The 19,293-nt window shown below is 38.0% G+C and overlaps 1 protein-coding gene across 3 annotated transcripts in view; it reads right to left on the bottom strand.

The window, feature by feature from the left end:
• Nucleotides 1-19,293, bottom strand: part of Ip6k (Inositol hexakisphosphate kinase) — a 45,900-nt gene that overhangs the window by 2,187 nt on the left and 24,420 nt on the right. Inside the window, exons 2-8 of one of the 3 annotated variants that reach the window (XM_076122172.1) lie at nucleotides 16,014-16,102; nucleotides 5,456-5,638; nucleotides 3,468-3,594; nucleotides 1,091-1,214; nucleotides 637-713; nucleotides 357-532; nucleotides 61-266 (exon numbers count right to left, since the gene is read on the bottom strand). In XM_076122172.1, the coding sequence (XP_075978287.1) occupies nucleotides 61-266; nucleotides 357-532; nucleotides 637-713; nucleotides 1,091-1,214; nucleotides 3,468-3,594; nucleotides 5,456-5,605 (860 nt within the window). In that variant the 5' untranslated portion in view covers nucleotides 5,606-5,638; nucleotides 16,014-16,102. Of the gene's footprint in view, nucleotides 1-60; nucleotides 267-356; nucleotides 533-636; nucleotides 714-1,090; nucleotides 1,215-3,467; nucleotides 3,595-5,455; nucleotides 5,639-12,330; nucleotides 12,680-16,013; nucleotides 16,103-19,293 lie in introns of those variants that run through there. The other 2 variants (XM_076122171.1, XM_076122170.1) reach the window with 2 other exon arrangements.

Below are 19,293 nucleotides of genomic sequence, written 5' to 3'. Positions count from 1 at the left end.
AAACGTGACATCCTCGACGTCTAACGTGGAGCGGAAAATTGGCATCGGAGTCGTACTGACCAGGAGTAGAACCGGTAGTTGGTCTGCTTGGCGATGGCGCGGCGCAGCGCGTCCAGGTCCCGCAGCACGCGGCGCACGACACGGGCGCGCAGACAGGCTCCGGCCGCGAAGAAGTCGCGAAGTGCCTCGCGTAGTCCGTTCTCCGTGAGCGCACGTCCCCAATACTTGTCGCGGCGCACGCACGCGCCCGTCTCCGGTACGTACACCTACACACACGATGAAAAACATTGTGTTATGAATAAGATCTTATCGTACGCACTGCGCCATGTGAACTGAACGAACGTCGGGTGACATACCTGCATGCCGCACAGCCTGACGCCGAGCGTGGCGGACGTGCTCGCCGCGCATTTGGCGATCTGCTTGGTGCGTTTCTCCGCAGAAGCGTCGTCGCCGTGCTGTCGTGTGCCCATCTTCAGGTCGAGGACGCACGGCCGCCGGTATGATGACGTGATATTCTCCATCATAAGGAAATCTGTAAGAAGTTGTTACAGTTAGTTGCAGCTCTGATTATTATTTATTTAGACCTTGAGACGGTGACATTTTACGAAAACGTTTTTTTACATCAATGATACTTACACTGCTTGTTGGTGTTGTCTATGTGGGCAATACTTTTGAGCACGTCGCTCGCATTACCGTTTCGGTGAACTTTAAATCTGTAAATAAAAAGCTTAAATTGATTTAATTCGTCGGGGGGCACACGAGTGTTACGATCGACACAATCATAGTTTAGGAGCTAATGAAACACAGATTCGTGATTATCTGTTATATTGTTACATTTGAATCAAATAGTATCATTACCACGACTCCACGACGCAAGTCATCGGAGGCTCGCAGAGTGAATGGGTCGTGCATCGCTCACGCGTTAGTGGGATAGTCATGTAAGTATTGCGATCATATGAATTAATGGCGACGTCGGTTGCCGGGCCGGCGTACGTCAAAGCTTCTGAAATATGATAAAGGACACATGACAAGTGTCGAGGAGTGTCGGTCGCATCGAGCCGCGAGTCGCGCGAGTCACGCGGATACGCACTTGAACACATCGTCGCGCTTGCGCTTGCCGCCCAGCGACTGCTTGCGCCCGTTCTCGTCGCGGAAACATGGAGAGTACCGCTTGTCCAATTTGGTGCCACCAGTGTTAGACGCCTGCATCACGCCTGAAACAAACGGCCGAGCCATCAGTATACTGTCCGCATGCACACACACCATAATATACACTATTGTTTAATGTATCACTGGTCATTATTTTAACATTTATTTCAAAATTAAAATCAAAAATAAATCATACTATTCACTTTCAAATTAATGAATGATTTTGTGAAACGATAGAAGTTATTTAATGCATCCCCAGCCGGGTGCCGACCCCGAAGCTGGCACAGATCACATTGGAAGATACGGGGTGAGTTCACTTCATAAACTATCTACGTTGGTAAAATTAACATAAACTTACTATAGTGCAAGTTGCCATCGTTATTTTGATGAGGAAGTGAAATTAGGTTACTTTGTTTTTAAACAGGGTTTGTATATCTTTTGTAATGTGTCTAATGTGATGTGTATTTGTGTCGGTAGGTATAGTGTATGTAATCTGTGATCAAACAATTTTTATATTTTTGTAAGTAGACAATGCATGTTTGTATGTGTATATACGTGTGTGTACATATATCTGTGGCTATGTGTGTACGTGTGATGTGGGTGTAGTTTTTAAGTAAAGGTTTACAAACCCAAAATGTAAAATTACCGCTAGGGCGCTATTAGGGGCGGTTGTGTGGTGCCGCGTCCGGCGTCGCTCCGCCCGCCGCAGCGCCGCAGCCCTTGCGACAACAAGGAAACTAATATTGTGTTCCTGACCCCAGGCCCGCTCCCGCTCGCTCGCTCGCACTCAAACCCGCCCGCCGCGCCCGCGCCTATGCGAGCCACGCCATCAACCTCTGACTCAACAACTACTACGTACCCACACTACCTACTCTAACATCCATGGCGGCATGGCGTTGAACTTTTACTTTTAGTTACGTTATCCTTCCGTACTTTGTATACACGTTGCGTACCGTCCGTTTCACTTGCGGCTATATAGCACTCACTTCACAGAACAATAATACGTATCTTACCACTGCTAGATTTAAACAAAACATTAAACCAATAAAAATATAAAAAATACTATTGACAGTTCCCTGTGTAGCAAAATAATAAACACTAGTGTTCATTAACTGTTATTACTTCACAAAAACAGTAATCGATAAATAAATAAAACGTTAAAAAATAATGGCATGCTAATATATTTCTAAAACATTTAAGGCGGTACAATCGGTAACAAAGTAAAAGTTCAATTAGTTATCAGTTATGTGATACACAATGTGGGCAATATTAGTTTGTAGTAAATGTATAGAATACCTCAGGTTAAAATTATTTCAATCATGTGAAATTGTCAATGATATTGCCATATTGTGCATCATTGTTATTATAAACGTCTATGTCATTTGTATCAAATTATATTTTCATAACCCACCACATTTCTTTTCAATGATCTTAGACTCTCAAAAGTGCAGACATGGCTTTGTTTTTTTAATGTTTTTTAAAACAGTGCTACTTCAACAATACGATATTTAAATAGGCCCAGGAGAACATAAGTTTCTTGATTTTCGTAATGCGTAGATGTAGAGAAATAACTCCTTATCGAATATAAAAAATATAACATAATACTTACCCAATGGAGTTACTGCTTACGTAATTGTTTTAACGATACTACTGTTTGTAGAGAATGCCTGCTTATTTACACTATACGTACGTACAACGATACTCATTAAGTAAAGATATACTGTGTTTGTTAATAAATGTTTTCTTATATAATTTTGCGGTCGGCGGGTTTGCATATTCAACATACATTCGTCTCTATCATACATATAACTCAATTTGAAAATGATGGTTACGATCATCAAGCAATAAGGAAAGCCAATGTCAGTACACTTAATCACATTGATTATTTTCACAGCTTTATGGTATCGAATTGCGATTTCATTAGATATATCTTAAGTACCTAATGACGCAAATGATAAAAACAAATGCTTATGAAACTTTGATTAAAATAACACGTATTGCGAGGTTTCGAAACGTGGCGCGCGATAAAATTAAAGGCAATAATATCCATATTTCGTAAACACGATATGCATAAGGCTGTGGAAAACTGATAACAATTTATTTTTCCAGCTTCAGTGTTATCAATAACTTCCTTAGTGCTTCAAATGCAAACACATTAAACAACACAATTGATATGTAAACAAAAACGAGTAATTCATTATTATAACAGAAAATAATGTAAGATGCAATGAATGAACATGATGCATTCAGCGAATCGTAAAAGCGTACCGGGCGGGCATTGATTCGTCGTCCAGTGGACAAAGGAATATAATGCTCACCTTTATATCTGGGTACGAAGTTCTGGATGTCTTCAGGAATGTTCTGGTAGAAATGCAACTCTCGTATATTGAGGGGCTTGATTACTGTACTGTCGTTTAACACCAACAGTCTGGTGTGACCCCCGACCTGTAGACAACGTCTCTTAGTTAAATCAATCTGTTAAGGATGCACTCATACAGTGTACTATTTGCCAAAGTCGTACAAAATTGCAGCGGAGTCGATATCCATTAACCTAAGGGTTTGTGGTTACTGTAATTAATTTAGCTATCATAAATCACCAATTTCTCTTTTAAATATTAACTTTATCCGTAGATGTATGTACTTTATGTATATTGTTGACAATTTAAGATATTCGCAGTGATATTTGTAAAAATTGGTACCCGCCCTACTTAACTGAGTTTAAATAGGTATAGTCTGGTTGGTAATGTATATTTTTTCGATACTTGACTTTAACTTGCAAAGTAATTATTTCATCGCATTGTGATACTATTCTGTCACCTAAACATTGTCAACCAACCTTGTAACGTATGAGTCATTTGATCAGTTGTTTATGTATGTAGACAGGTCGCCGTCGACATACCGGAGTTGAATGTTTTCTTTATCAGATAACGTGACAATTTTGGATCATTTCGTTTGTATCTATATTTTCGTTCTCTTTGTTCTGTTTGTGTACAATGAACAAAAACAAGCTGGCGATCAATATAGTTCATTGTATTTACGTTATTCGGAACATAGTACATATTTGTGCGCGGCGTGTTGCACGCAAAGCTCGGTGCAGTATGCACTAGGCGGCCGATCGAATTACTTGCGGGTGAGAAAATAGTGTAAAAAGTATGGCGGTGTAATGCCATTGACCCGGCGGGGAGGCACGCATCACCTGGGCGCGGCGCGTCGACCCGGCCGCTGCGTCGTCGCCCGGCCCGCACCGGGTCACATTGTGTGTTAACTCGCGCACAGCCCTCGATACAGAGATATCGATAACAAGTGAGCAAGTCAACTCGGTTAATACGGTCATCTCTATATTATGTCATCCAAGTATGCAAACAGTTGCTTGCATCATTTTAACGAGTGATCCGAACCGATATTTAACCAAAATATAAACGAGGATTTCCAATACCAATAGCCACTTCGATAACACTTGATACAACAAGCAGACGATGGTATTAGAAATGAACAATGCAACATAAGTAGCAGACCATTTAAAGAGACAATGGGCATCAGGCCGCGTGTCGCCAAGACACGTGAGCTATTACTCACAGAAGTACGGCTCAGTCATAGCGTTCCGCTACGTTCCGGACGATGGACCGTCACTTCACACTACGTTATACATACTTATACTGTCTATACTTGCTGGTGACAACAGTAACTATTGGAACCAGAAGTCGAACATAAACACAGCACGACATAAGAGATTGCCAATATTTTGAAACAATATGACAAGCGAAATATTTTTTTATCGTGTAGGAAGGCCTTCGCAGCTATAAGGTATGGCAGGCGAATTGTCCTCTCCCTTACTTGAAAGTGTTCCTTAAATAGTCTTAAAGGCTGAATGATATAAACGCACTTGAACTGCACTCCGACTCCGAAATGTAATTGTTATTCACAATCGTAGCACACTTAAGTTCAACAAAGTAAAGTCAACAATCACTGGACAAATAAAGGACGAGCCATTGTTTAAATTTTGTACCGCTTAGCTTACTTCTAATATTTGATTATGTTGTTTATTAGAAAAGATACAGGTTGTGGCAAATATTACACAACGAGTTTAACAAGATCTAACATTAGGAATAATTAGTACGCACAAGAAAATACCCTAGTTTTAGTGTTTATAATAGGTACATATTTTTAAGTAGAAATGTGTAGTGTGTAGTATAATACATGCTACGCCGGAAATCCTAAGATTGGGTCATACATAAAACGATCTATGTACGTAGCACTCAACGCCTTTTTGATTGAGAGGATAAAGACAGTGCAATGAATGTATTACCTGATTGTGCAGGGGCAGCACGTCGACCTCGTGTCCGTCGTCGGGCGAGAGCGGCGAGTGCACCACGCTGACGGCGGGCGGCTGGGCGCGCTTGCGGTCCGCGCCGCGCCGCTCCGGCTCGCCCATGCCCCAGCCGAGAGAGTACACCATCACTTCGGCCGAGCCACCGCCGCCGCTGTCCACCTGCAACAACACACAACAAACACCTTCACACCTCTATCTACAACACAAATATATCTGGGAAATGCCACTCCATTCACACCACTACCATATAAGTCTTGCTTAGTAATATGTTATGGATTCTTATGTCAACTTCACTTTTAAGGCTAAAATACGCAATTATTGCCTATCTTAACTAATAGATGTTGACGCAATTGCAAATGATTTCCAAATCAATGACATAATGTGAAACACGTTACCATAAAATTAAGCATTACTTACGCCACAATGAGCCAAAGGTACCTTATACTGTGGATTTTTTTATTTTAAGTTCACCGATGTATAGTAAAACTCTCTCTATACGGATGACTTACATAGAATACGGGTTATTTAGAAAACATAAATTCACGTCGACTCTCTATTAGTCTCTATAAGAAATTCTCCCAGAAATTAGACTCAATATAATGAACGGAATGTAGGTAATAAATGTACAATAAAAATATTTTAATTAAAATAAAATACGATGTTATCTTCCACATCTAGCTACCTGCCACTTCCACAAGGCTTCAAAGCGTGAAGACCATGACCATTGGCAAACAGCTTTAATTTAACTGACCTCAATTGAACGCTATAAGAACCTTACTGATGCGATGTTTTTAAATGCTTTACGGCATCGTATCGAATTATCGTATAAATATTACCTAAATAAATCATCAAGAAAACAGCAACCTTTTTAAATTCGACTGGGCTATATTCGATTTTATCGAACTTGTTAAATATACAGAAAGTAACGAGAAATATATAACAAATCTTCTGAAATAGACGCATAATATACAAGCCACTGATGATGTACGACCAGGAACTGTGGGCCTTTCAGTAGAGCGTCAGCCAGTCGTTACCGCACGGACGGCTTATTATAATCGACTACTTCTTAGCCTTTCACTCGTGTCTGTCACGTGCATATGAAAGACAGGCAACAATCCAGAAACCTCCGCAAAACACTTGACCTCCAGACGCTTGAGCCATATGGCTTTAGTAGTGTTTTTGCGTTTCTAATTTTCAGCTAAAATATAAACTAGTCTACCCACCACATCCGGCCGTTAGTACACCCGGTTCGGTCTACGTTAAACGTAAACATCTACGTATTAACAATATTCTTTGTATATTCTATCAATGAGTTATTATGACGCAAAATCAGCACAACGACTCTCGATGATAGTGTCGCGTCGCGTCGTCAATATTGCGTAGCGAGTACCAAAGCTTGCCAGCGGACAGCCGCCCGCGGCGTCACCAAATTAGAAGCGAACCTGCGCCTGCGCCCGCATCTGTTTCGGTATATTTGTGTGACGCGCTAGCCCCGCCTTACCGGCACTCCGAGTCTCGTCAGCGAACCACCTCCCAGCACGTCACAACGCTAGGAAATACCGAAATAGAGTCCCAAAAAATTTACGTCATAAAATCATATGGTTACAGTAAACAACAGCAGTTTGGCAGGAACTCAGAACCAAAATAATTACATAGATTCCTGGTTACATAACTAACAGGTAGCTTTTGTAGTAAGATTTAAAATATACTATTTGCTAGGCAAGTATGCATGCGGTCGTATGTAGCAGTAAACATCAATAATAATTATTATTTATATATGGGCGCAAGCACAAATATTATCGACGAGACCTTCAAACTCTTGATTAGAGCAATTTATGCGTATGTAACATATCCTAAATCGTGTGTGCACAATACAAATGTTTAGTGGAATTTGAGTTTGATGAGAAGCGAATGTTTGTAAACGCAAGATAATAAGGTCATGAGTGCCGAGAACCGGATAGGACCGGTTTCGAGAAGACGAGGAGCCGCTGTTTCGACATACATAGTTAAATTTATCGTAGAACACTGACAACTGTGAAGCTACTGTTATTAAGAATTACGTAATCTAATGGGCATGGGAATAGAACGTTATGCGCTGTGTCTGCTGCGTGATGCCAATCCCACGGTTCGCTTACCGTTATCACAAAAACTTTCAATGACAATTGTAAAAAAGTCTATTAAAAAACAAAGTAAACGTTCAAATTTAAATTAATAGTCGACACAATAAAAAAATCACATATTGTATTTAAAATCATTATCCATTCCTTTCCTAATATTACAAATGAAAAAGAAACCCTGTCTCTGTCTATTACACTTTTACAGGCAAACTAAAAGAATATAGAATACCTTTCCCTATTTTCCTAACTGCAACATTTCGCAATTTTAAATGAAATTTCAAATTTTTATCTACTTAATATCCTAAAATGATCTATCACTTTGCAGAAATCTATCAATTTCAAACGAAGTAAAAAGTAACTATTTTTTACAGAACTGCTCTATGCCAAGTTAATTGTTAACATCAAATTTTAATGTAGATGACAGACGGACATATTGCACATCACAATTTTCTTACGCTAGCAATCTCGCACCAGGGCATTTATTCTATAGACTTAGTAATATTCCAAAGTATTTAAGATTGAAACGTAACCGCCAAGGTTATTCCCCTGTTTTACCATATGCTGCTATTTCTCGTAAACACAACATAACAATTTAATATAGTGACCCTGATGTGAACAACGCTACAAGAATTCTGAGCATCCAGCCGTGTATTTCTGTGTACATCATTGACATCTCCTTGCGCGTTGACAACATTATTTTGAGAGAACAACATTATCCAGATACAATTCAAACAATTTGGTTAAATAAATTAAACTTAGTAATTATGACAGATATTATATTGTTAGAAATCCTGTGTGGCACTAGAAAACACACGCGTTTTTGTCTAATACGTTATTCTAATCGTTTTGGACTGTGGTGCATCTAGGCAAATTTGTAATGTCAGCAAGGAGCGGGGATAACCCAGAATGTATGGGAGCAGCGTCGTACTCACACTGGTAAAATTTAGGTCACTGGGTCACGCTTCTACGCGGTTACACCTAGAATATATTTTAAACCTGATATTAATGCAATAATTAACACAAATTTCTCAGACGTTGACTATTTCAGTGCAAGTTTCGAGCTCTCCCAAACGCAACGGGCACTTCACAATCTCCGTTTCAGATTGAATTCTATTGCTACGACGTATTGTGTTAATAACGCAAATAGAACCGAATAATGTCGATCCGGTTAAATTGTAAGATATCTAGAATACGCGAGATCAGAGAGAGACGTTGGCTTTACATAATGTAATCACGAGATAGTGGAATGCGACAAAGTGCTGCATCGCTGTGATCTGCCAACACCAATCATTCTAGATTATTAGTCTTTGTTAAACAAGAGTAAAGAAAGAAAATAATACGTTTTGTTGGGACGCTTCGTTAAACTCGAATGTCTCACGTGTATTGACACCCGACTGTGACAGCACAGACATAGTCCAACTGGCCGTGTGAGTCGTGTGACTATCCGTGACCGTCAATAAGCGAGAGATATTTATACCTCCTGCGCTATTTATAGAATAGCCAGAATAAAACATTATTGATCCCGTCAGATTGTAATGTCGACAGTGCCTCCCGCAGACAGACTCTACATTTAGTCGACTATTGATTTAATCTTACAAACAAAATTAGATCCGGCACCCGCTCCGATTGACAAAAACAAGAAATTTTTGGAATGTTTCTTGACTTTTTGTCAAGCTTGATGTATCTTAACCATGTTCGATGATATTTTAACCCCATGTATGTCCCAATCCGTTGACGACTAATTTACTGAAGACCAAACATCACTAACATTAAAATGCAATTATTAAGTTTGCTTTTAAATTGTATTGTGACAGCAGAACCTTAAAACAAGTTACAGTAAAAAGTATCGTTCATCATTGTCGTACTTGGCGAGAATCGGCACGATGTTGGTTTGAATGAAAACACGCTAATCGAGCCAAACCACTGACTCATCATTTTCATTCACGGAACTTTGTTTTTAAATTGTCACGATAGTAGTACATACCCAATGAATGAAGCACATAATGCATTAAATACGGAATCGTCCTCGAAACAAAAGTATCAATCGTTTCACTAATTTACTCTTTAAATTAGCGCATTACTGAAAAAGCGAGGAATTACTGTTGCTATTTTTTGTCACTAAAAACACACACATGTGCGTCGCTACCAGTTGAAGTATATTTATTATGCTGGTACCTTGAGCTTGACCTGACGACACAAAAAGTAGTACTACTAACGAAGAACTGATTACGTAACCGTTTGCAGGCGATTTACATCACTAATATGTGCTCGATATTGAATGGTTTCATACTCCTACGCTCAATTAAACGTCATAATTAGTAACGTGTGATGTACTGTTTATTGTTTGGTGAATCGGTTGCCGTGGGTGGTTCCGAGTGATTATCCGGAGCAGGCACGTGGCACAGCATGCGCCCGACAGAGGACTGCACGCCAACTGAACCCACTGTGCCAGCTTTAATTACTTAAACGATGCGTTATTATACCGTGATTGATCGATGTTCGGGACATGCTAAGATAGTAGTACGAGTATCTCGCGTAATACAAACACTGCATGCACAAAAACAGGGCGGTGCTCACTGATAAAGATTGTTATTCTAAACATGACACGGTTTCATTGAGTTCTGTTTGTATATATGTGATCTTGCTGAGTGCCATTAAAATTATCATATTGAAGCACCAGGAAATGCAAATTCATTAGGTATTGTAAGGAAAGCGGAAAAGATCAGGAGGCTCCGTTCGTAACGGAAAATTCCACTGAGCTTTCTAGAGCCCCACAGAGCACGCAGACTTACGACATACAACTGTGCTGCGCCGGCGCACGTTGTATTCGGCATCGACACTTTCACTGAGTGCTATGGATGCAACGCCACCATAAACCTTACAACAACTGTATACTTTCAACAAGTATTATTCTATGAAACAACTAGATACACATCTGAATGACATTTAAAAATGCCTACGCGTAGGAGACCGGGACGGTCGACACGGTCTATTCAGCCAACAAGACATTATTTAGGACAGATATGACAAACTGTGAGATATTTTAATATTCATGCAGCTAGACGACTAGTTGAGCAAGTTTGGCCGGTTTCTAACTGTCAACTGAACAATGTGAAAATTCAAGGGCAGGGGTTATTGTGTACTGCCTGTTTCCCCCTGTTTTATATCTAGCAGTGTATAGCGCCCAGGAATATACGTATAGGAACACATTTGTGTCCTCAAACCTTAACGTCAACTATGTGGTAGAGTCTCAATGAAGGCTTCACTAAAATCAGTTAAACGGCGTGAGAAAACTCTAAAATTCCAGACTTCCAGTAGTTACACTATTTGATACAACTGTTATCTGCTGCATGTGTACATGCATTAATTCGATTCTCATTGGTCGTGTTGCGTGGTAGAGAAGAAAACGTGATATCTAGTTACTAAGGAAATAGAAATGACGAATCCGCTAATATCTTAGGGAAAATCCCATTTTGCTCTTATTTTAAGCTCTGGGGTCGAGAACCTTTAATAAATATCCTTATATTTGGGACTACCAACGTTCAACATTAATACACAACAGCAGACGACAAAGATGAGCAAACAGATTCACGTAAACAATGGCCTTGTGTAACCTTTACAACAATTGTATTTTCACAAGTATCATTTATGTAATATTGAAATAAATAACTGACACATTTGTTAACTAAGGTAAATAAAGACATAAGCAATAATGTAAGATTGTTTGGTAGTAGAATTGTCATGATTAGTTAGCCAAAGGACAGGGCGCTGTGTTATTGCAGTACCAAAACAACATTACTATACTAATAGAGCCAACTGCATTAACCGACATAAGGCTTGCAACTACTGATCAAGTGAACCAGTTCAGTTTCAGTTAAATTAATTTCCCATTACCTATGAAGCCTGTGAAGCAGCACCGTCAGTTATATTTTTACAAATGATATCCTTCTATACGAAGAAACCGCTTAAAAACATTGAAGAACTTGTTTATTTCACGAATTCATTATAATACCTAATGACGTTGATGAAAGAGAACAACAAAACACACTCATACATTTTACATAACTTAAATTGGAAGTTAAATAATAGAATAGAAATCAACACAATTTGTCAATCTTTGATTACTATTCAATAAAGAAAATATAATAAAGGTAAAGCAATCTTATCAAAATAATGACGTTTTGGGGAACGGCATAGAGCTGTATTTTCCCTCAATTTGAAGTATTGAAATAGTCACAGATTTGCCTGAGCAACCATGAGTATTAGCATTACGAATTGATTTGACTATGTAGAGTCGATCGAAATTTAAAAGTCAAATGTTAACCATGAAACAAATTGTTTCGCCGAGTATACACTGTGGGAGATAAGTGGCGCTGTGGAGCGCAGTGTACCGAGCAGCGAGCAGTGAGATAGTGACGTCGGACGTGGTCGTGGCGCGACGCGCTGCTCGCGACGCGGTACGGTACCATCACGCGATCCACTACCACTAATATCAACTCGTTCTCACACTTGTAAAAGGTACAACACTCGCTCACGAACCGCCAACCGATTCCTCAATGACTTCTCATATCTAGAATATAAAGAGACCTGCCTAAACCAGTTTCATTTCAACCAGTAATCGCTATTTAGTTGCAAAATAGACGGTCGCAAAAACAATAAGAGAAAAAGAAAGTCAATACACAATCTACCAACAAAATGACGTTTTAAATCGCATGTATGTCGTCATTAACTCACTTGGCTATAAACTTCCTTGAGCCCGCTCGTGGTGAAATCCCAATATGGAACACGTTCACGATAAAACTGTCAGAGTCTATCACAAGCACAACCACTACAACTGACACAGAATATTACTCAACACACAGGAACCGAACTGGGTACTGAGCCAAACGATGTAACACACTTTGGAAATAATACTTTGCTCCTTCGTGTTCATATAAGAATACATGGGCAATTTAAAACAGGTTTTCTTTGTTGAAGCGTAGACTTGCACAAAAAAAAATTAACGCAAAAATAAAAGTAGCGCTACGAAGCGCGAACACTTGTTTCTCTTGGCGTTGCGCACTAGTGACTGAGAAGTGAGACGATAGCGGGCGAAGCGCGAACCACGAATCAATGTTGCGCAGCACGCCGCTGTGTGCCGTATCTGTAAACAGAGGTCGCACACATGCACACGAGGGATACCCGACCTAGCCGGAACAGCGGGGGACAGCATTGTCTCGCCACGGGAGCCCGTCTGGAGGTACCTGTTCGACCACTACTGTCCCGTGTAAACGAACCCCATCTGACCCCTGTAACATTTTACTATGAGGGGATTAACACGGAAAAGCTACTGTTTGTTTCAGACCCGATGATACGCAATAAAGTAATCGCTATTGGTAGCCACTCATTAGGGCCACGATTAATATTCATCAAATAAAGCGTAATGGTAGACAATTATCCATTGTACAAGTCGCATTGTAATTGAAATACTTGTAAGTAGGTTTAACTCACAAGATAAATTAATTATTATAATTTGATGTCTATTCCCGACATCCTAAAAAGATCCACAGAATCTTGTAGAACAATATCTAAAAAAAACGAGCGGTATTATTATATTTATACAACATTAGAAGTTGCCACCCCGAGCTGGTACTATCCGCATAATACAGATGAACGTGTGAAAGTAGCTGGATGACTCTAAATGGTTCATAAACCATGAAATAGAAAATAATAAATCGTAATAAAACAGCTGCTATAATAACTGTATTGTTACTTGCAAGTGTAGCATAACTGACTGGAATAATAGAAAAAAAAACTTTAAAATGTACGAGTAAGTGTAGAGAGGGAGCTCGTAGAACCCTAATGCAAATAAATACCTTAAAATATTCAATGTAAAGACATAACTGATTTTAGTAATCAATCAATGTATAGATAACTCGGAAATAAAGCAGTAAATAAAACTAAGTTTACCTTTAAGGATATGTAGAGTAATTTCCACTCAATCCCACCTGTTAATGTATACGTCATAATAGGGTTACAGTCACAAAAAGTATATCTATTTAGGGAGACACCTAGTTTTAAGTCTTAGTTATGCCAGACTAACGTTTTAAAAATACACAGCGCTAATTACCTAAATATAGGTGTAAATAGAGACACAATACCCGGTATTGAAACTTTTAGAACACCGTTGCGAAAATCTGTAAGAATTAGCAAGAATTCAGCAAAGTTGCGTCGACTGGTGGCGCCATAAAGTAATAATAACCTCATCTTAAAAGCGTCCCGCTATAAAGTAGCAATAAAGCACAAAATAACAAAGTTATATTTTTGTAAAAACCAAGTTATTTAAAGAAGTGCCAACCATTTATACCACCTGACGTTTATTGAGTTGATGTGGACTGAGGTACGGAACGATCCCGTTTTAAATAATATTATGATTTGAAGTGCGTTTAGGTTGTTTGTTTTTCCAATCACGCGGAACTACGCATCTGGCCCCGCCTACACGTCGGGTTCAGATCTAGTAATAACAGGATATTTTTAACGCAGTTCAAAATACAAACTGCAGAGATATGAAACTGTCATAAATATCAAATCAACCAACAACAATAAGCACTAATTAAAACAGATCAGTAAATAATATAATGGTAGTTTACTTCTTTGTTGCACATGAACGTAGATGCATATTGAGGAACAATAATGGGGCATTGACGCTGACTTATATCAGTCCGGCGAGACGCAATTCGTGGCGTATACCACTTAGCGTGTCAATGAAAGATCTCGAACAATACCAATTTTATGTCTTCTTTAATAACCGTATGGAGTTCATTTAAAATGTCCTTAAGTTACATTCCCGGTAATTATTCTCGTCCAATTCTAACAAAGGGTTAAGAATATTAAAACATAATGTTTTATTTTTAACAATTCTTGAGATGAGATACAATGTGCTACATAAATACTTGGCAATTTCCATTAGTTTTGCTTAACAATGGTAATGACATCCATTCAGTATATGACTGCATTCAACTGACGTTAATTATAAAGACACTCGACGGCGTCTTTTTATGGTAAACGTTAAACACATTATATGAATTAAAGTGTGCTGGAAGTTCCTCAAATATTGCACCGAAGCAATGAAAATGGCACAAAATGTGAATATGATACCTAATAATAAAAATAATAACCTAAAACTTGTTTAAACCAACAAGAATTTGTTCAAACTGGCAATTATACATATGTAGCGATTAATAAGGGCAGGATTATTCAGCTCAACCTAGAAAAGTCGTCTTGACTAATGGTGACATAATTTCTTAGTGTTTGATGTAAAAACACATTATGTTGTCACTGTCGGTGTTATTTAAATGTACCTTGTTTAAAGTTATATAGCAAGGATTTGTACATAATTTTGTGGAAAACACATACGAGAGAAAGAAGAGCAGATATAATAATATAAGCTCAAGCATCATCACTGATTTAATCAAAGAGCTTTCAGCTTCTACGAGGCCTCGATTCGATCGTCGGAAGAAGTAGCTAAAATAAAATTAAAATTACTTCAATCATGTCTTTGGGGAAGGATCGATAAAAGGATAGAAGCTCCATCATATTTTCTGGGGAAATCCCAGCAATGACTACTCGCTTTCATAACAAACGAAGCAGTTACGTCATTCTCGTTTACAAATCTTTTTGACTTGTTCAAAAAAAAAATCCTTCAGATGTTGCTGGCGTTTCTTAGCACAATTTCAGAGATAGGGCTTTCTCTAATGACAAAGGTCAGGTCACAACAATTAACTGGTCGCTATCCGACAAGGCGCCAAAGGCTAGACAGCTAGTTAAATATGACGTTCCTTTGTAAGCCTGTTGTGAAAATTACACTCCACCTGACTCTTCAAAACAATAGAGATATAAACCTTAAACTTTACACCAAGAAACTGCTTGCTGCTTGATTATTCTTCACGTAATTCTTGTTTTGTATGTATAGTGGCATAAACAATTTTCTATTCTAATCGGTTTATCATTATCGTTATTTCATTTATTGCATACACTACACCCACTTTATACTTAGGTACTACCTGTTTTCATTTATTTTTACTAGATAAGAATTAAGTAGCCATACTTGTTATAACAAATATCTAACGAGTAGGTATCTACTGTCTAAGTTAATTTAATAAATTAAATTCTGAATACAATCGAATCCTTAGAAAATCAGTTCGCATCCAATTTTCAAGTTTCAAGTTTATAATCAAATATTTTCGTTTTAAAATATTTTAATGCTCATCTCATTTTTTAATCCTGATAAACATCACATCCATCCGATAAATCAAGACATACTTACTTTAAAAATCCACAAACTACATTAACCCATATTGAAAATAAATATCCAAAAAAGAAGCTTTCAACTCAGGTATAAATAAACGTGTATAATGTTTATTTAATGTTGTCCTTACCTGGTCAAAGCAGGGTGACGCCGGTGTGGAGGCGAACTGTAGGTCCGTGTTGATTGCGCCCGCGCAGCCGAGGGACGTGCGTCGCGCACCTGACAGCAACATCGTATGTTTCACAATTGCTTCACTTTAGCCTCTGTAGTGCACAGATTACCGTGGGCACATTACTTAACAGATAAGATAACGACCATGTACTCTTTGTCACATATGTATTGCAAATGTAACTTGCGAAACTAAATCCTACATGGCTATTGATTGATTTATTATTGCAGACAACTGTCTTGAATAAACACAGAATGGGAAATTCCAGTGAGTATGGAAAACTCTCGATAGTCTTAACAGATATTGAACGTAATATCAGCATTATATCTTTGAAGGTACTTTTAAAAACCTTATTTACTTAGTTTTCTACTCAATAAACACTATATTCAATTACCGTGACCACCTAAACCAAGACAAAGCCTAACATAACATTTATGTCGTTTACTAAACTGTTGTTTTGTTTCAAAATACATAAAACAATAGTAGAAAACAGAATTCAACTCATAAACACAAAGTACTGAATATAAACAAAGAATCGAGGGGTTGAAAGAAAAGGCCGAAGTTCAGATCTCTAGAACAATAATAGCCTAAATAAATATTGAGTGACGTAGCATATTTACTACAACAAAACTTTATCACTAACAATAAACGTATTGTTGACACAAACAACGTTATGCAACTGGAAGTTTCAAAAACTCTAGTTCCAACAATGTTTGCGGTACCGATACGAACTATGAATTTATGTGCAACTAAGCCAATATTGGTACAGCAGTAAATCCTTCATATTAACATAATATGTACATACATTATTATAAGCTCGTATTTCACAATACGCTCTATTAGCTTTGCTAAGATTACGTGTATTATCTATACCATAACAAACCATGATAACAGCCGGTTCAAAGAGGATTAAACGGTTAAAATTTCCATTACAAATCATGGTTTAGATAACAGAGATAGGTTCAATCGAAGCAATATCAAAAAAATATTCTATTCGGGATTAATGAACTCTCGGTTTTATAATTTGATATTGTTTAAATCCTTTACTTGGTCATAATTTATCAAACAAATATCAAAATACCGATTAACCTTCACCTTATCGGCGGATCACCAAATATAGATCGCCTGCAAACTTTTCAAGCGAACCTTTATCAATCTGACATCATGAATAACAAATAAGCAAAATGTACCTAAAACTAAACACAATATACGTGTACATTGTTGTTGTTATCGTCGGCTCTGACGACATAACTTAGATACCAAACATTAGAAGTTTGTTTATAGGATTTACGATATCTCGTAACAATTCATGGCCACGAGAGAATACATATTACAAAATAATTTCGTATTTATTGTATCATTGCATTCATTGTTACTATTGAGCTTTTAATCGTGCATTAGCTTACGAATGCGATAAACGAAAGAATTCAGACGGCAACGACCGCATTTCAGTGAGATCTTATTTTAAATTCAGGGTACTTTATGGACTGCTGAATGTGGTGAACAAAAAGCGCCAGGGGCCGCTTGCACCGAGTTTCTTGAGATTGTAACAAAAATCCAGCCGCGGGTGAATTCCCTCAAACATTTTGGCAACTAGCCAATGTGTTATACCCCGCAGTGCTAATTAAAGTATGTCCACGCGCTACAAACGATTCATTCTTAGCTGAAACACTGGTTATACGACGTTATGGTACATAATTAAACTTTCCTAGAAAACGCTTTCTTATGCGTCGGAGAAACAAAGCAGAAACAGGAACAAAGCAATTTTAATGCCTCGAGGGCAGTTTTCCAATGCTGTGCATATTAATACAATTAGTTGTTATAATTCCTGATTCACTCGGGCCTCGAGTGGCGAAACAATTTCCACGGAAAATGAATGTGTCACCGATTCACAATCAATGACTCATCCAGTTTCACAATTTCAAGAAAATACTAATTAGAATTTACGATAGAGGAGATTGGAGGAGTTAATTTATACCGACTACTGTAGAATTGTAACAGCGCAACACTACGTTAATTCACAAATAGGTAAGTATGTAAAATGGATATGTGCATTACATCTATAAATGGCAGACGTACATGTGCCGTTTCAGTGATTCTGATAACGTCGTCTAAATGTCATACATATAGGCGCAGCACGCACCTGCATTGATTTTAAAGCCGTCCGTTCGCATGGCAACATGATGTACACTCTACATTAAATATCACAAACATAAATAAACACTCAATCTAGAATCCTGCTTACATACTTCTGTTTATTCTGAATGTTTGCACTGTGCCTTTGGTTTCAATAGTCTGCAAATATAAACGATAACATCGATCAAAGCTTTCAGCTAGGATTTGCCTGAAATAACCGAAGGTTTTATTGATCCAGCGCGGAACGAAACAAACTGGTTGATGATTGAAATATTCCTTGGTATTTTATCAAATAGTTTAATCAGGAAACATTCAAAGATATGGGAAAGAATTCCGTAACTAACGAATTAATTATAGACATATTTATCGCAATATTAAAGAAAGGCTACAAATTAGCGACACTGACATATTTTCAGCGTGAAATTTCTATGCAATTTGAATGCTTATTAATAAATGAAATTTTGTGTAACCAATTATTCATATACACATAGTTAACTACTTTTGACAATGCAGCTCCTTACTCTACAATGATGCATTAATTTCCTCTAAATAGAAAGACTTATAGGAATTTCAGCGATCATTTTGACCTCATACAACTACACTAAAGAAACAAGTTCATCGAAGCAGCCAGTTACTGGAGCCCACTGGATAAAATGCTATTGTCCTGTAGTAACCAGTTTAATTTTGAAGTTATATATATCGTCGATTAAAATGTAACGTTGACAATCGTAACTAATCGTAAGTGTCATCTGAGACAAATAAACAAACAATTTTACAACGGCAATTACACAAATAATTCGCAATATTGGCATGGAAATATTTGGAAAGTCCAGTCTGTTATTAAAATTATAACATTTAAATTAGCCGTGCGGAGACTGAAACGACTATGATATCAGGAGGTATTTTTCATAACGCTATATCTAGTAGCTAAATGGCATGCCAAGCATATAATTGAATGTCATGCGCAGTCACTCGCCTTTTTATATCGCACATATTATATGTCCAGCGTGACAAGCGAAGTGAAATATTGCTTTCCACCAGCATAGAGCTGCCTATAAGGCTAATACATAGGTATTAAAAGTCGGTAAGACAAAAACACTACAGG

The sequence above is a fragment of the Anticarsia gemmatalis genome, chromosome 13 (assembly GCF_050436995.1).
Source record: "Anticarsia gemmatalis isolate Benzon Research Colony breed Stoneville strain chromosome 13, ilAntGemm2 primary, whole genome shotgun sequence".
In the NCBI taxonomy this organism is placed as follows: domain Eukaryota; kingdom Metazoa; phylum Arthropoda; class Insecta; order Lepidoptera; family Erebidae; genus Anticarsia; species Anticarsia gemmatalis.
The sequence above is the reverse complement of the archived record's forward strand: the minus strand, read 5'-3'. Positions and strand labels throughout refer to the sequence as shown.